Here is a 19,249-nt window from a genome sequence, read left to right as displayed (position 1 = left end):
CGACCTCGGTGCAGAGTCACTTCTCCAATTTGACAGGAGCAAGCGGAGTTGGTACAGCTGGTGAGTGATGCCCTCTCCATCCCCTCTCTCTGGGGCTGTACCAAGTACATTGCAAGTAGGAGGGGTGGACTGCACGAGGGTTGGACTGGAGAAACTACAACTCCCTACATTTTGGGAGCACCTGGGGCCTTGATGCCCTGTGACACCAACAATTGGATGACTAATTTGCATGAACTACACAATTTGGACCAACCATGTGGAATTCATTTTCTATTTACAATTATTTTAGACAGCCAAAACACTATAATATGTAATTTTTCAGTAGTATAAAGTGTGTAAACAGTCCTCTAAAATAGATAAAGTAAATAATGTTGAATGCTTCAGTTCTGCCATTTGATTTTTCCAGTCATCAGCGATGGTTGGCCACAGGTAATAATTTGAGACTACCTGTACAAGCACACTTTTGGGAAAGTTATTTTTCTTTAATTCAAAAATTTCTCCTTCTTTTAAAAGTATATGGCATGTCTTTACTTACTGTATTTACACTTGGCCAGTCCATAGGGGGGTCTCAATTTACATTCCCACCAGGCTTAATGACTAGAATGCAGCTACATCAGTTCAGACATTTTTTAAATGCTGGAAAGAAAGTTCAGACAAATGATGGTGGTTCAATAGTTGCAGCTCCTTTGCATATTGTGTTTATATGGAGGCTTATTGTGTGCTTGTTAAGAAGTCAAAATGTTTACCAACATACAAAAATAACAAAATTAAATTTTATATATTTGCTAGGAATGATTGAGATGTGAATCCAGCTCCAATTTGTCTGTGCTTTCATCTTTATTTGCATACTAATATCTTGTCTCCTTGGCACAATTTTTCTCTCTTTACTTGACCTTTTTTCTTTCTCTTTAGCAGGTTTTCCCTCCTTCCTGTTTTGCACCACTGTAAAATCTGTATTATCACAGTATTGTTACATGATTTGCTTTGCAACACTTCAGTCTAGATTTTCAGGTTATTTTTCTTCTCCCTCTGTCCCCCCCCTCCCTCCAACGGTCTACCCCCATCCCTCCATCCTGCTCCCCTCCTCCCAGAGAGTTTTCCAAGGAGAGAGAGAAGGCCAAGGCACGTGGTGACTTCCAGAAACTCAGAGAAAAACAGCAACTGGAGGAGGACCTCAAGGTAGGCAGTGGGTTTTTAGTTTAAGCCGCCTTTTGACAGAGGATGTAACAGCTGTCACAAATCAAAGTATATAACTGCCAGGCATAGAAAAAGGAGATTAACAATTTAGATGGATGTCAAAACACCAACGGTTTAAGGCAGTAAGCAAAGAAAGGAGACCCGAGAGACAACATGCTTTACAGAGAGGAAAAAAGAGAAAATAAAAGACGCAGCCAAGTATTATTATTTTTTTTTGCTGAAGGAGACTGCTTTCAGTACTGCTAACCAATCAGTATTTTCCGTTTTTGTGTGTGTGTGTGTGTGTGTGTGTGTGTGTGTGTGTTTGTGTGTGTGTGTGTGTGTGTTAATAAAGGGCTATTTAGACTGGATCACTCAGGCTGAAGACATTGACCCAGAGAATGAAGAGGAGGGCATGGACGATGACAAACCTAGAAACCGTGAGTACTACAGTGTGTGTTTAACAGTAATGCCAAAAGGGAGTGACAGTCTATTTGCGTACTGTAGTTTGCCTTGAGGATAGCTATGCATTTGTGCGTGTGATTTATGAATTGTTGTGTGGTGGTACTGGCAGTTAGTCTGTGTTTTGGGTGCAGTAGGACTTCGCGTTAGACAGCACAGTTGGATTGATTGTGTTTATATCAGAAGATATTTTGTGCTTCGTGCAGACAAGAACTTGTGAGGGTAACTGAATGCACGTTTGGTCTGTAAGTAGTGAGCTCGCTGCAGTCTCCATCACATGGTGCAGGTTAATAGTCAGTGAATAAATGACTGACAGACTGAGATGATGTTAATGTTGTCTGCATGCTTTGGCTGAGAACCCTCCTGAGGTTTAAAATCAGTTTAGATGTTAGTGGAATGTTTTAGACTGCATCTTATAGTCTCTAGCCACACACTTACATGCACACAAAAAACACACACACTCAATCACTTATGCAAAATCTCTCTCTCTCTCTCTCTCTCTCTCTCTCTCTCTCACACACACACACACACAGACACACACACGCTCTCTCTCTTCAGGTATACATCCTTAGGAATGTGTTTACATGTGTTTAAAAAACAAATGCAAACAGAAATTAAAATACTGCTACTCTCCACAACACATCCAGAGAGACACATCCACACATTGTACTCCCCACTACTGAACTTCATTTTCTGAGGAGGGGGATTATAGCAGTGGCCTCTTTCAACTTGGAGGTATGCTTTAAGGGAAGATAGATAGATAGAAAGAGAGAGAGTAATTGTGCAAAAGAGAGGCATGGATTTGACAAAATGTGTGTCTGTACTATTTTTGTGCATGGACTGTTCAGTATGCATTGTCTACTATTTTCTAAATGATTGGAGTTCAGCTTCCTCACATTGATGATGAATGAATGATGAGGACTAAATATGCAAAGGCAGAGCAAACATTCTGCACACAGCATGCTCATCTTCTACAAGGCACTGTGGCTCATTCTGAGAAACACTGATGACTGCCAAGGGAAGAAGAAAGAATGAAAAAAATGATGATCTAATCTTTCAGTGAAGCTCAAAAAATTATCATGGTCAAATGAGCAATGGCCTAATTTACATGAAAACACGGCACAACACCCCTGTGGCTAATCCGTAACAAATCAACTTGTTTTCACCTGTTATCATTACTCCCGTGGGCCAATCAGTGTGTCAAAAACCCATCAGCAGTGTGTGGCACATTAATGAGCAAATAAATAAAGTGTGCGCCCCCCAATTGAGCCAGTTGTGTCGTAGGGACAGAATGTTTAAAACAAGATAGGAATGTGTGCTTGACCCAGTGTAGTCCAATATAAACGTATGCATGTTAGGGATGTGCATCTTTACCTTAGAAGACAATCTAATATGTACTAATACATGGGCTATGATACTGTTCAGGGACAGTACATTTTGATATGGAACAATTCAGTGCGATTCAATGTTGAATCGATGTAGTGCGATTCAAGGAGACACGATTCAATCTGATAGATACAGCTAATTGTTTAATGTAAATTCATTTTTCAGTCTAAATTAAAATAAGCTAATTCTATAAAAGAAGCATTGCCTACCTTCAAAAAAATATATATTCGTAACACGGACCAGGCAATAGCAAAGCTAGGACATGCTAATAGTATAACTTAATTTGCTAGCCGCTTATAAATAACATATACATCAGATACATATTAAATGAAACAGCCTCCTTTTTTCCGTAATCTTAGAGTCAGTAAATCAAACATAGATCAACGTTATACAGCCACTGTGAGCACTCCAGTTCTGCACACAGTATTGCAGAAGTACACATGAGCACAATAAGACTGCAGACGTTTATGCTAATGTACTAGATTCTAACTGAACATCTCATAAAGTTAACATACTAAAATACATATATATATATGTATGCCAGTTTACTCACATGTTAATGAACACACACGTGGATGGCTGATTCACAGACCGCAGCTAGTAAGATTCACAATATCCACAATGTATTCCTCTCAGACACATTCACCCCTAACCCCAAAAATGAAACCTGACATTAGCAGCACACACTGCACAGGTGTTTTTTTCTGCAAACCCAAACAAGGACACTGATTGGCTGACCCCACCCAATTCCTTCATCACACAAATTGTGAGGCTTTTTTCCAAGTTTTCCTCTCACAGAAATATACACACACACACACCTGTCTCTTTCAGCTTTGTTGAAATGACAGCAAAGCTTCAAGAAATCGATTCAAAGAGTTAGTTTCCGGCCATCAGCCGATTCTTGGTCTTCAGATAGATCCAGGGGTCCATGAATCACTGTAGTCGTATTTGTGATAATTCCACCAGATTCCATTTTGTACTGGTGGAACTTTACACCGGTAGTACATAATTACATTAAACAAACAAATTACATTTCAGTATTAAAACTGTGTATCAGCCAGGTGCAAGTTTCAGTCCATTACTTTTATTAAACTTGGGACGTTAGTTGACAAAATGATTGATACATGATGAAAAGTTCTCTATCAGAAAGAGCAATCATCCTTCTGTTTTTAAAGGTGGAAAATCAAGTCACTCATCCCATACTGCTCTGTCTTCCTCTCTCCTTGATGGATGGATCCTCCTTAGGGAAGATGAATGAGGGCAGTTTGTCCCTGCTGCCCAGGACATTTTGCATAGACCAATGCACGCACACACACTTACGTTGGACACTAAGAGAATAGAAGAAAGGATTGCAGAGAGAAAGATGGAAGGGAAAATGGATGTTGCGATATGAAAGATGGATACAAATATAGAGTGTGCGTGTATGTGTGAGACAGAGAGGCTATCTGGGACAGAGAACATGGAATTTCACATTATGACCAAGTCATACTATTAAGAATATATATTTTTGGCAATTTTAAGCCTTTATTTTTGACAGGACAGCTGAAGACGTGAAAGGGGCGAGAGAGGGGGAATGACAAGGGCCACAGGTCAGAGTTGAACTTGGGCCTGCTGCGTCGAGGAGTAAACCTCTATACATGGGCGCCTGATCTACCAACTGAGCTATACGGGCGCCCAACAACTCATACTACTGACCACACACTCGTAGAGACGACACACACCTTTCTATGTGTCTGTCTTTCATCCCATCTTAACATGAAGAGCTACAGGGGCAGCGTATCGATGTAGGATGTGACTAGTGTGTTCACATGAACATGAATATTTATACATGTGTGGTTGTTTTTTTTTGTGAGAGAGAGAAAGACTACTAGATGTCATTCACTGTATTGATTTTTAGTAACAGCATGAGTGATTGTGCATGCGTCAAGCGCATCTAAAATATGGTTATTATTTTCACACACTCAAATGCGATCCAATATAGTGTGATATGAATGGTCTGTTAGGTATTTATTTATTTATGGATATGCATCATGTTTCCTCTGCACATTTCTGTGTGTTTCCTGTCATCTCAGGGGTATACTGCATACCTGTGTACGAGTGTCTTGCATGCTCTCACTCTTTGAAATCTCGTTCCTGCATGCTGTCGTCTTGTTTTGACATCCTGACACTGCTGTCTGTGTTAGTAGTGTCCCCAGCCCACCTGGGTAAAAAGACCAGTAAGTGTGCCCGGTACAGTCACTCTGCTGACTCTAAGGACGGTATGTGTGCCTCTCAGTGCTGTCACTGTTGTTATCAGGCTTGTGTAGTAGGATTGCTTTGGTTGAAATTATTGTGGTAAATCTCAATAAATACAAAATAAGATCTGAAGGGCTTGTGGTCAAGATGTCTCCTTAGGTGCACATTGGTTTACATATCCCATCGATACACCAAAGGAGAATCTGGAGGATGGATGGAAGGATGAAGCTGGGAAGAAACATATCAGGGGTATTTTGCTTTAGTTTCCCACTGTGTGGTTCAATAAGATTAACATCCCTATTGAAACATATTTCATTGAAGACCACTCTACTGTCTGTCATAGAGATGAGTCAGTATATGAGTTGGAAGTATCAATATATTTAATATTTTGCCTTTTTAAAACTAAAGGATCAGTGTACTTCAGACTGTTCTATTGTCTGTTTAGGGCATATGAACAACTTAATTGGCTGTGGCTATTACTGTACTATGTAGAGGTCATCAAACAACCCCTACAGAAAAGTAGATTTGAAAAAAAAAATGGTTGTTTAATATGTGTATTAACAACATGACACAGTGTGTGGAGTTGGAGTGGCTGCCTTCTGTGTTTGTGTTGATTATTGTGATAATGGAGGTCATAGGTCATAGGTAGACATATAATATTTCTATCAAAATGTCCTGCTATGTGTTTTTTATCAACACCTATATGTGAGAGCTGTTTTATGTGTGTGCACTGTTGAAAATGATGGTGCCCAAGTAGCCGGATTTCATTCATCATTATTATTATCTGAAATTTAAGCTAAAACAATTTAGCTAAAACAATCTTTGAACAGTGATTAGTCAAGTGAGATGGATAACTATAATAACAAATAATTATAACACTTGGATTATGTGTGTTTAGCTGTGTATTTGTATATATGTTGTACTGTACAAATGAATTCAAAGAACATTGCTTGAACTATTCTGCACTATGCTTGAACAATCATGGGAATTAAATGAGCAGGAAAAATAGAATGGCTCACAATGATGCAAATAATGTGAGAGAAAGAGGTAAAGTGGACGGAAAACATTAGATATTGTTTCTTTTTACCCAGGGGAATAAGAAGGTTTATTTTAGACATGATGGCAAAGTCTGGCAATAAAACACTCGTACACTTATACAAACATTAAATTGTACAAGAGAGACAAGGGCAGTAATGCCGTTTTGCCAGTTATAGTAATACATCTGAAATTATAGCTGGAGTAATGTAATGAGGTGTGACTGTAAAGAGAGAATGCCATTTTTGCAGAAGCAATCATGTTTCTTCACAACAGGCTGTGTATGTAGTCAGAGTCAGAGTACATGTGATTATTTGTGTTTGATTTGACAGTGAGTGTGCATTTCCATATTTGTGCTGATTGTGAGTACCTATTTGTGTATATCCATGCGTATGTGTGTGTGTGTGTGTGTGTGATTGTGTTCCTGAGCCGTGCTCTCTATCCCCAGGTAAGAATCAGCGTTTTCAATCTCTTCGTGGAGCCGTGAAGAAAAATGCGGCTTTCCTTCGTAAGGCGTGTGCGTCTGTCTGCATGGTCCAACGCTAGTTAAAGATTTATTGAAAACGTGATTCCAGATTTGCCAGCAAATTGCACCTCCTCTTCCTCTTCCCCCTCTCCTTTTCCTTTTCCTCTCTTCTCCTATTCCTCTTTCTCCTCTCCTCTCCTCCTGCATTGTAGTAAGCAACTTTTTTCAGTGGCTGCCTGTCAACACTATAATGTAGTTTATTCGTATTGTCTCGCTCACCCCTTTTGTACATCTTTTCACTGAATAATTATCTAAAGGCCATTTATATTAATATTATTTCACAGTGGAGATTTTTCCCACCAATTACTATCCCTGGCATTAGTGCATTTCTCCATTTCATTAAAACCTTGACCATGTTTCATGATCCTTATCTTTAAATTCTATTAATCTAAAAGAGGAGTCTGCAACAATGAGTAAAATGAATATGGATATGAGGAGAAAATTCAATATTGAGATGCAGCCACCGTTTTCCTTAACAGGATCATAGGAAAGGAAACCGTTTGCATCTGCCTGACTTGTCTGAAAATAAGAGGACAATGTCATCACAGAGAACAATTGAAGTGTGGTTTACACACTGTACATGACAACTAAAAACATTTGTAATATTTGTGATGTCACAGTCCTCTCAATGTTGTTTCAGATTCCTTTCCCTAAAATCCCTCTGCACTGCTGCTAGCCATGCTAGCTCTGTTAATAACAAATATTAGAGAAATAGATTCAACCTTTGAATTTTAGCCTTTTTATAAATTTCACCCAGCACTTGTCATATTGTTGAGTAGAAATGTAAGTTACTAGTATTTCTTTTTACTGACTTTAATGTTGAGTGCTTACATGCTAACAAGCTGTTTATTAGTTGTTTTTACTCCCCAATATAATGTGACAATTGCCTAGTGAGCAAAAAAGAGGGGCTAAAATTCAAAATATTACATTGATGTATTCAATATATACTGCATGAAAAACCTGCTGTTCAGAATATTTCGTCTAGGATTTAAACTGTAAATGTAAAGTCACTTTTGGGCAGTTTGAGGTTTGTTATTTAAACCCCTTAAAATATCTGAAAATGACCAATGGAGATGATGACGTGGATGATTAATGTCTTACTTGACCTCTATTTCAGTATTTGAACACAGACACAAAGCAGATCTGTACACTAGTGCACATAAGCATGCATACATTCTCCCCCAATTACTACTTTAGTGGCACTTACCAAAATTGGTAAGAATTAATGAATCTCTTTTTCGTTGAAATAGTGTGACCCTTCCGTGTCTTTCTCATTTCCTCCCTCCTACTATTTTTCTCCCTCCCATGCTCCTTGTTCCTTTTCCTTCATTTTCCTTTTCCATCACCTTCCTTCTCTCGGCATCTCAAGTCTTTGGGGTTTACTCTAACAATAGGTATTAAACTAGTTCAGAGCTCTATTGAGGAGAAGGCACCAGGCTGGTTTTATATTTGAAAGGCTTTAGCCTCAGGAGAGACTGTAGGGCCCCGAGTGCTTTTAACTAAGTAGCATAGCAGCAGGTGGCACGTGTTGAGGTGGGGAACATACAGCGTGTTAACAGCAGAGGACTTAATCTTCACAGAGACCATCATGATCTCTACAGCACATAATTCATCCATCAGCAAGCATGTGGCAAAGTACACTGTTCAGTGTACTACAAAATATACAGTTTTTATCAACATTTGAATGCTGCAGATCGGATTTACTAATTTATATTAAATACACTGTAAAAATCCTTTGGAAATCTGCTATGGGAACTAGGTTGGCCTACAAAAAGAGGCCCTATTTTTACGATCCAAGCGCATGGTGTGAAGCGCCAGGCGCAGGTGTGTTGAGGTTGTGTACAAATCTACTTTTGCTGGTTTGATGGCTAAAAAAGGGTCCATGTGCAGGCCCATGGTTCAAAAGAGTTGTACTTAGTGTCTTTGTTAATTCATAGGTGGGTTTTGGGTGTAACATGCAACAACCAATCAAAGTGTCATCTCTCATTCCCTTTAACAGCCAGGCGCGTTTTTACCCTTGGCGCATTGCTATCATGATGATAGCAATACGTAGAGAATTCACCTGAACACACCTCCCTGTAAGACTAGCATGTCCACGGGTCTTATGTCAAACCCGGACTCTTTTTGTAGTTTTTATGTTTACACTCAGGACTTTAGAATGAGGAGTGGCAGATGATTGGCTACACATTCACCATTTTTTTCATTTTTTTATGTCTGTAACTTAACACTGCAAAGTCAATGCTGTCGTAAAGGACGCCAGTGACCTCACTTATTATGTCATATTTAATCTCTCTCATCATCAATACAATGCAGAGACTTACTTTTTTGTTTAGAAGCATAGAAATGCACTGTTTAAACAAGGTTCTCCATGCGGTTGTGCGTCAACCATAAGCTTAAATTGAGCATGGAATTATTTTGGATTTTGGATTGCAGTAGTAGCAGAAAGTGATCGCTTCATTGACCAACAAAAACCTGGTCAAAAGTCAATAGCGCAGCATTTCATTGTTATTTTAACAGCGCATTAGTAAAATGCGCCTAGGCTTATGCACAGCACACACACACTATGCTTGTTACCCACACACAGGGAAGTGCAGCAGCACACAAACATGCAAAAGATTACCAATAACAATATTAATGTGCAAATCCGCCATAACACTATTTTTACTGCCACCACCATCTTGGCTTCTGACATCAGACTGCTGGCTGTGTCGACCAATCAGATATCATGAGACAGGCAGCTTGCTCAGCCTTTAGATAACCCTAACCAGCTACAAGCAGGAGGGCCTCGTATGTAGTCTCTATGTATTGCAAGCGGCCACAGGCAGGTCAGATGCAGCCCTGGATGTGGAAATAAATTTGATTTGAGTCTGATGTATAATAGCAGACAAGAAATGCAATGAAGATTATGCAACTAACACTTTAGATACACTTTCCTGGTAAAAACATCTAAATAGTTTTATATTTATATTAGTTACAGTTATTTTTATTTCCATTTCTGTGAGATTCAGTTTCGTGTTTCCAGTTTTTCTTTTGTTTTTATAGTCATTAATGTGACATCCTTGCAGCATACATAGCCTGATAACCCAGTTTGTTTTGAAAAAAAGGTTATACAAGCATTGTTATACAAGGAAACCAAAGAAAAAGTGGCTTGGACCTTAAAAGTCTCCCATTAGCAAATATGCATGGAGGAATATTAAAATGTCAGTAGACATGCAAGATACAAAATGCATAGAGATGTATATCAGTTTCTGACTCCGGTACCCAGTGGGTGTTACATTAAGTGTTTGAGATGACAGCAACGGGAGTGTGGCTTATTTCCAAAGGCAGGCAAAGACTGACAGAAACAATAAAAATCTACTTATTACTTCATATCAGTCTCTAAAGCAGCCATCCCCTTATTCATCCCATGTTTCCCTCTCCCTCTATCTATACCTCCCTCGATGCTTCCATTACTCCCTCCCTTCAGTTTCTTTATATTTTCATTTAATTCTCCTTCTTTTTCCTCCCTTCCATCATGCTGCCAATTTATATTACATCAGTCTCTGTCTCCCATCTTCCCGGTATTTATCCTTGAATCTTTACACACCCTTACACTTGTCTTTAAATAAAGACAAAGTGACACTGTGCAGTCTCTCTGTGGCTTTATAAACAAAGAAAGATTGTGCTCAGTGAGCTTCCTACCTATTTACCCATCTGCAAAAAACCACAGAGGTAATGAACTTACTTTCAGATGTTTACACTGGCATAAATCCTGTAACATCTCTCACAGCTTGGTTAAAGTTAAGAAGACTGAATAACAGACATTACAAGGTTTTTTTTCAAAACCTTGGCTACAATTAAGCTCCATCATCCCCTGCAACTTTTGCAGACCAAAGACCAAAATCTACAGCATGTTTTCTTTTCAATCTCCATGAGCTGTAAAATCACAAAAGGGTTTTGTTCACAGTTTAGTTAAACAATCCTTAGAAGCTTAGCTGTTGAAGAGGTTGTGTCCGAGGATCCCTAACTGGTAAATATAAAAATATTAGTTAGAAAATCAATGCAAATAGTATATTTGTATAAAATAGTTTTTTATAAAGATATTAGATATTTGACTTCTTTTAACAATGTTTGACCCAGAATTCAGTGCAGCTCCTCAGTACTTACCTGTGTGTGTGTGTGTGTGTGTGTGTGTGTGTGTGTGTGTGTTTTTGTAAAGTTGACTGACATTTTGCAGTCTTCAGTGTTTTGAGCTCAGGGTTTAGAGAGCAAGCAATGCAACAAACTATGTAACAATTGTGTAAGTGAGGATGTGTATCCCATTTCCCTGTCCTGTTAATTCATCTTTCTCTGTCTTTTTCTGTCTTTCGCTCTATATCTTTCACCTCTTCTCCTCGGGCTCTGCTCCTCTCTGTCTCTCAGTGAGCATGCCAGCCAGTGAGAACGAATCAGTCAACACAGATAACGCCCCAGGGGGAGACGTGGAGGGAGAGACCTGCTGTACCCGCCTAGCGTAAGTATCTTTCCTTTCTCATACACACCTCTCCTCGTTCTATCCCTCAGCTCTTACAGTCGCCTTCTGTCAATCTTCTGTCAAGGGTGATTGGGATTAGAACTTCAGCAGTACAAGTGGCCCTACCTGCCTCTATCCTTCACTGATCTCACAAAGCCAGACCTCAGTCTCATCAAGCTCACAGAGGGTTTGGAAGAATTCATGCATTAACGCTGGTTAGAGGAGACTGACAGTAGGTTGTGATCATACTCCACACTGATACATCTTTAATAGGGAGAAGTCAGATGGATCAGAGGAGACAACTAAACGGAGTTGCTATTCCCAGAGGCGGTCAGTTTTTATTTTCACAGCCAAATGAAAAAAGCATATTTTCGTAAGATAAGAAATACAGGTTTACAGTTTGTCTTTTTAAGTACATATATCCATTGTAACTTCCGTTTTACTTGTAAAGTAGCCTACTTGTCACTGAAAAGGTCGGTGACATTTTTCTATACAGAAGGCATTATAGAATTTTAAGACCGAGAGAAAAAGTCCCATTTGACTCTTATGGTACAAAGAAAGCTTGACCATCATTTGGGACTAAACAAAAACTAGAAAAGCAGGACATCTATCATGGCTACCTCTAATCCAATTTTTTCCTTTTGCTCTCTCTGTCTGTTTCTGCTCTCTCGTTCTCACCTTTTGTGTGTTTGCTGGTGAAGTGCTTTCCTCCTCCCCTGTGGGAGCTCACGAACAGCTGACTCACATGCTCCTGCTTCCTCCTATCCTTTCATTTCTACATTATTCAAACAAGTGTGTTGCTTTCTTTCTTAGACACGCACAGGAGCCATGACCCCCAGCGGGCCCACTTGAGCACACACGAGCAAACACGCCTACATACAAAACTGTGCCATACTGTGAATGTAGCAGAGTTAAATCAGAAAAAGTTGTTGTTCAGTAGGAAATAGACAATTTATAGGTGAAATCAAACTGATTCAAGGACATTCATGACCAGAGGAACAATAAGGCCAGTTTGCACACTTTGATGGCACACTGTTGTTTATCTCTACTCTTGCTATCCATTTGTTACTTTGTTTTTGTTATGTTGTTTGTGTTTATTGTCCAGTCAGATCTAAACAACTCAAAGCAAAGGATACATTATTTTGGATTCTTCAGGAGGTGCCACAAACCCAATATATAATTCCAAATGCCAAATAGAAGTTGTAGTAAAACAATAACTTTGTTGCCTATAGATTAATACAATTTGTATAAAACCTGATACTTCCAGTGTTTTTCAGTTATTTCTTCCATTGCTATGGAGACAAACGTCAGGTTAGGAGCTACTTCAACGCCCGCTGATCTCCAAAATCGAAATAGACACATGGGGAGAAGAGACATGTGTACTGTCAGCCTCCATATTCAGCCAGTCAGTCATTTTATTCTATCGTTCAGTCAGTCAGTGATTCATTTTATTGCTTTAGTCAGTCAGTTGGTCAGTCATCCAGCAGGTCAGTCAGTTTATGTGCTTTTACAGACAAAATCAGTACACAGTTGCTCATTTATTTAGTTTCTCAAAATGAATGTAGAAGCAATAAAATAAAAATTTAAATTCAACAAAGAGAGCCGTAACGCTACTAACATACACATCATTGAATATGGTCATGACGTTCACCAATTCACCCTTTGTACTATTTTGTGCGGTTTGGTTATCATTAAACAACCCTTGGCTAAGAGAAGAAGCCAATAATCTTACCAGCATGTCTCTCCTCTTCTGTCCTGTCCTGTCCTGTCCTGTCCTGTCCTGTCCTCTCCTCTCCTCTCTTCTCCTCTCCTCTCCTCTACTCCAATGTCTTCCATAATCTATTGTCTTCTGTACTTTATCATATGTACCTTTTGCTGTTACAGTGGTGAACAATCAAAAGAATTTTTTTTGTTAATACATTGTGTATTTTTCACACCAGGGCTGATTGGAGGAAATCCAAACTTAAAGCATTATTTTAGTTTTGACTGGATGCCACTGTATGCACATGTATGTGTTTGCTTGGGGTGATTTGTTCAGAAGAAAAGTGGGTGATTACTGATGTTCACTCAGTTCTGTAGAGAAAATAAAAGACTGACTACTTTTGTGTTAGTGTAGTTCATCTTAATCTCTAAACTAGCACATGTTTACCTGGTGATATAAGGTAATTGCATCTTAAAAGGGCAGGAAATACTAGACCCACACAAGTTTTTCAAGGAACAATTTTGCTAAGGCAAATATTCCTTTCAAATCACCCCTTTCATGTTGTGTACCTGTCTATATTTTGTGTTATGTGTGTGTGTGTATAATCCATTCTGTTTTCTGTGTTCCAGAAATAGGATCTCCAAATCCAAGTTCAGGTTAGTACATGTTGTTTACCATAGTCTTTTAATCCCCCTACTGTAATGTATCTACTACTTTGTGTGTGCGTGCGTGCGTGCGTGCGTGCGAGCGTGCGTGCGTGCGTGCGTACAGTAGTACACAGGAAACACAACAGACTGACGGAAAGAGAGAGCCATGCCCTTTAAAGGAATAGTTCAACTTTGGGAACTATCTTTGTTGCAGAGTTAGATGAAGTTAGATGAGAGGAAATACACTCACTTTTTTTTTTGCAAGCTCAATATCATAAATATGAATCCAAAGCCGGTAACTTCGAGGAAGTTAACACTTAACACGATGGAGAGTAGCCAGACTCACTGTAGAAATGAAATGTACGAGAGTCTGGTATGACCAGGCTAGTATTGTGCCTCATTAGTGCCAGGAAATAATTGTGTTACTGTAACACAGGTTGTTTTGAAAGGCCAGATCAGATGTTTTCATAAATTACAACCACAGACATTAAAAATTACATTTCCGTAAGAATGCATGTCCGCCTGTGTTGTGGTACATTTAGTGTGTACATCATGGATAAAAGCCGCTGTGTGCCATATCTGACTCTAAATAGCTCTAAAACACACACACAGATACACACACACACACACACACAAAAACACACACACACACACACACACACACACACACAAACAAAAACAGAATGTTGCTGAATCATGAATTTGGAACAGGCAGAGAAGAATAACACTTCCTGGTAACCTGTGTTGATCAGTTTGAAAAGACATCTTGCAGCTACAGTTACAGTACAGATCTCTTTGCAACCATGTCTGGTGTTACCGGAGGACAAAGTGGTCAGCTACAAATAATCTATAGATGCCCACAACAAAAAAGACTTAGAAAGACACTTTTGCAATTTTCCGGTCAATTTAGCTGTCATGAATAAAAGCTAATGAACGTCTGTTACATTCAAGCCATTGCCAAATGAGTTGATACAAAGCTGATTTTAGCTTCATGAATTTCTCTCTTTATTTCTTAGCATGGCTATGTTTAGAAAAGGGTGTAGTTCGTGTGACTTTCGCGCACAGAAAATCAAGCAAAGATAATTGCCTCTTCTGAAGAGTCCATCATGTTTTTATAATCCTCCGTGTCCACCTTGGCTACTAGCGAACTGCATTGGGAAGGGGTGGGGGGTTATGCGCAAACACGGAAGGCTTGTATCATGTGGATGCTCCTACAATTTTGTTGTCATTACTTAGAATTCCTCATGGGAGCTACTACACTTTAAGTTATTGTGAAAGCTGTGGTGCATTATACGAATTGTTGTGGACAATTAACTTCTTGTTTAAAATCACTTTGTTTTAAGGCAGTCTATCATTAACAAATGATTGTCTCCTCATTAAGTTTAGGGTAATTTGGAGCAAAAATAGTTGTAATTACATGCTGCCATTTTGTCTCTGAGAAAATACTAAGTGGCTGGACTAATACCATTATGAAACTTTGAGTGGATTGGTTCACATGTGACTGTGTTGTGTAAAGTTACCAGGAACAATAACTTTTATTTTTCATCAGTAGAGGGCAGGAAAAGGGCAAAAGACTTTGTGTACATAACTCCGAACAACATGTTGAATTTCCTAGAATAAGCGTAAGAATAAGCGTTCTTTTTTTCCTGCATATCTCATTCTGCAACAAAGCTCTGCATTGTGGCATTTTCTTGGTGTGAAACATCTTTCAGGATGACTAACTGTTCCACAGCTCTGCTCTCAAACAACAGACAACCATCAGCCAAGGTGTGATGTCATCACTACTCTGTAGACGGACTAATTAACTATTTTTCTCTCTCTCATCTGCTGTTTGTTATTCACTCTCTTCTTCACTTGTTTCTTTTGATCATTCTTTGTTTTTCTCCTGTTTTCTTCTCTCATGGGTCCTCGCTCTTCCTATTTCTTTGATCCCTTGTCTACATCTCTGCTCTTTTTCCCACGTACTTTCTTTTCCCAACCTCTTTCCGCTCCCATCTTTCCTCACGTCTCCATCTTTCAATCTCTGCTTCTTCCTCCTCAGTCGATACTCTCGGAGGTGGAACAGGCTGTGTAGGAGGAAGTGCCGGGCAGGGGTCAAATCACAGGTTTTCTATTGGCTGGTCATCTTCCTGGTTTTCCTCAACACTCTGACCATTGCCTCTGAACATCACCAGCAGCCTCAATGGCTAACCGATGTACAAGGTATGTAAGCACATTCATACACACGGACATTCACTTACACACAAACACTGACATACCACTATTTATTTAGATCATAGCTAAACTATTTACATTTTTGCAATGTCTTTCCTTATCCACAATTCCTCTTTTTCCGTCCCTTTTTATGCTGCACTTATTTGTTTTTTTAAACCCCGTTCACATTCTTCCTTTATTTTTTCCTTTCTTTCCTCCTCCTCAGACATAGCTAACACTGTGTTGTTAGCACTCTTCACTGGTGAGATGCTGTTGAAGATGTACAGTCTGGGTCTGCAGGTTGGTGGCTAACAGTAACTCTCAAAATTAGTTAAAATGGAAAAGATTGTTGTCTTTAATACATTCTAAGATTGTCAAGAGAATAGTAAACTCTTGTCTCCACTACTTGTTACCTTAGATTTTGCTTCTCTCTTAACTCCGCAGGCATACTTTGTTTCGCTCTTCAATCGCTTCGACAGCTTTGTAGTATGTGGCGGAATTCTTGAGACCATTCTGGTAGAAACCAAGATCATGTCTCCTCTCGGCATCTCTGTGTTACGTTGCGTACGCTTGCTTCGAATCTTCAAAATTACTAGGTTAGTGTAGACATTTTTAATGTTGACAATTATTAAGCATCCCTATTTCCCTCCACATACACAAACATTTGAAAGTCACCTGTTGCATGCTCACATTAACTGGACGTCTCTTCCCCAGATATTGGAACTCCCTGTCCAACCTGGTGGCCTCCCTGCTAAACTCTGTTCGCTCTATTGCTTCCCTGCTGCTCCTGCTCTTCCTCTTCATCATCATCTTCTCACTGCTCGGCATGCAGCTCTTTGGGGGAAAATTCAACTTCGACGAGACCAGACGCAGTACCTTTGACAACTTTCCACAGTCTCTGCTCACTGTGTTTCAGGTAATGATTCTGCAATTGTTTCTGGTTCTTATCTTCTGTACCTTGTTTTCCCCTTGTTTTTTATTCTTCCATCCATGAAATAATGATCTTTGTTTTCTCCACTTGTATAGTACAAAAAGTCATTTAATCTAGTGTGAGTCTTAGAATGAAATGAAATGTGATACTGTACATCACTGTCACAAGAGTGACTTCTTTCCAATAAAAATCTATCTCCTATATTGTCTGTATGCAGATGAGATTTGTATTCCATATCTTTCTTACTCCACAGATCCTAACAGGAGAGGACTGGAACTCTGTTATGTATGATGGTATCATGGCATACGGTGGACCGTCCTTCCCCGGCATGCTGGTCTGCATCTACTTCATCATCCTCTTCATCTGCGGAAACTGTATCCTGAGCCCTAGATAAAGTATTTACACAGCAGCCTAAATAATGTGGCTATGACGTGAGGTAAAGGATTTATAAATGATGACACTGAAAAATCCAGTCTGGCGCAAAGATTCAGCCAAACTTCTATTTTGATTCTGTTAAATTGCATTTAATCAACCAGATAACAATCGGCCTGTTTGTGATTTGAATAAGGTCTGACCCCTACTTAGGATGCAGTTGCAGGAGGGAAGGATGTGTTTTGTGAGGGGATACATTCATGAAGCCAAAAATGTTTGCTTGAGGTCACTGAATATCTCGTCTTAAGCACTTCAGTGTCTTTTAGATGCAGAATGGTTACTAATTACTCACTTAGTCTACCAGCATTGTTTGCAACCAACCACGCTGCTTATCTGATGGGTCTGCCACATCCTTAGCTTCACCTCTCTGAACAGATATCCTACTGAATGTCTTCTTGGCCATTGCTGTTGACAATCTGGCAGACGCTGAGAGCCTGACATCTGCCCAGAAAGAAGAGGAAGAGGAGAAGGAGAGGAAAAAGCTGGCCAGGTACAGCGGAAATACAAAGAAAGACATGCAGACAGTTAGCTAAGGAAAACAAAGAAGACGATAGAAAGCTTTTTTTTGGGTCTCACAAACACACAAACAGCTAATAGGGGCAGAGAGGAAGTGGAAGAGTTGGTCCAATTTTAATAGCATCAAGGGAGAGCTTTTGCTTACAGTATCCTGGATAGTCAGTTCTTCCCAGAAGCGCTTAAGGATCCTGATACCAGAGCCTCAAAATTAAAGTACTAAAAATGCTTATCAATTAGAACATGGGCATATTATTATGTGTTTAAGACGGACAGACATTTGCTGGCTTTGCTTTTTCTTTCTTGCCAATGTTAAAGGGTAATTTTTGTGTCTCATTTCCTACAAAGGTGTCTTTATCAGCAGTAGTATTGTGAGATTTTTTCTGCAGCTGGGGAAGATAGCATCCCCCTCAGTGGCACATATCATTAAAGTGTCCTTTTTGGTGGAAATCTGTATTATACCCGGATGGAAAAAAAGTATGACAGGAAAACAACCTTCCTGCTCACTTTCCATTTAGTTTGATTATAACAGCACAGCCACCTGTTGTGATTGATTGTGTTTCCTTAAATGTGATTCAGTGCACATCATTGGATTATCATGGGGCTTACATTGTTAGGGTTAGGAGAAAGATAAATATCCCAATCTTCTCTCCTTGCTCTTTTACCAGGTTGGCCAGTCCAGAGAAGCGGCATGCCAACGAGAAGCCGCCTTTGAAGGAGGAGAAGAAGAAAGAGAAGATAGAGTTGAAGTCCATTACTTCTGATGGAGAGACCAACACTGCTACTAAGGTACATAATGACACAAACATATCAAGAAAGACTATAGTAGCCGCAGACTTCAATACACGTGTCTGTCATCAATTAAATGAAAGAACTGGTAAATAAAAACAATGCTCTCCTTCTGCAGATTACCATGGATGACTACTGTGGTGATGAGAGTGAAGAGAAGAACCCATATCCTGCCAGTGATTACATAGGTAACACACAAACCAGATTAGATAAATGAAGGGTTGAAAATTAACCCAACTATACAGGTCTATGTGACATCCCTGATAAACTGATCTGATAAAGATCTATTTTTGAGTCACACACTGTTTTCTAGTCATTAAAAATTATGCATTGTGTCCTATTTTTTTTATAGTTTAAGTAGATATGTTTAAAAACTTGGTATTACCAACATATAAATACACATAGCTGCTCAACAACTATATTAATGTCTTATTTATTTTCAACATCAACCAGGTGCAATTGTTCCTTTGTGTGACCTTCTGTCAAGGCACCTATACTTTAAGACTCTAAAGTTTTCTTTCCCTCTTTTTGTCTTCATTGTAGTTCCTCCTATTTACTCTCATTATTAAAGGTTTTTTCTCCCTCTCATCAGGAGACGAGGACGACGAAGAGCCAGAGATGCCAGTAGGCCCAAGGCCGCGGCCTCTCTCTGACATTCAGTTGAAGGAGAAAGCCATTCCCATGCCTGAGGCCCGTGCTTTCTTCATCTTCAGCCACACCAACCAGTAAG

General features: G+C 39.4%; 1 protein-coding gene across 9 annotated transcripts in view; it reads left to right on the top strand.

Moving 5' to 3' along the window:
• cacna1c (calcium channel, voltage-dependent, L type, alpha 1C subunit) overlaps positions 1-19,249 on the top strand; it is a 186,652-nt gene that overhangs the window by 130,287 nt on the left and 37,116 nt on the right. For 5 of the 9 annotated variants that reach the window (XM_034863707.1, XM_034863706.1, XM_034863705.1 and 2 more), the window contains exons 9-22: positions 1,092-1,179; positions 1,532-1,616; positions 6,743-6,802; positions 11,222-11,312; positions 13,644-13,670; positions 15,703-15,863; positions 16,081-16,154; positions 16,299-16,450; positions 16,569-16,770; positions 17,039-17,159; positions 17,593-17,707; positions 18,399-18,519; positions 18,638-18,707; positions 19,112-19,244. In XM_034863707.1, the coding sequence (XP_034719598.1) occupies positions 1,092-1,179; positions 1,532-1,616; positions 6,743-6,802; positions 11,222-11,312; positions 13,644-13,670; positions 15,703-15,863; positions 16,081-16,154; positions 16,299-16,450; positions 16,569-16,770; positions 17,039-17,159; positions 17,593-17,707; positions 18,399-18,519; positions 18,638-18,707; positions 19,112-19,244 (1,500 nt within the window). The remainder of the gene's footprint in view (positions 1-1,091; positions 1,180-1,531; positions 1,617-6,742; positions 6,803-11,221; positions 11,313-13,643; positions 13,671-15,702; positions 15,864-16,080; positions 16,155-16,298; positions 16,451-16,568; positions 16,771-17,038; positions 17,160-17,592; positions 17,708-18,398; positions 18,520-18,637; positions 18,708-19,111; positions 19,245-19,249) is intronic. The other 4 variants (XM_034863709.1, XM_034863708.1, XM_034863710.1 and 1 more) reach the window with 1 other exon arrangement.

This window comes from Etheostoma cragini, chromosome 23 (assembly GCF_013103735.1).
Source record: "Etheostoma cragini isolate CJK2018 chromosome 23, CSU_Ecrag_1.0, whole genome shotgun sequence".
In the NCBI taxonomy this organism is placed as follows: Eukaryota; Metazoa; Chordata; class Actinopteri; order Perciformes; family Percidae; genus Etheostoma; species Etheostoma cragini.
Note: the sequence above shows the minus strand (reverse complement) of the source record. Positions and strands in the feature narration are given on the sequence as shown.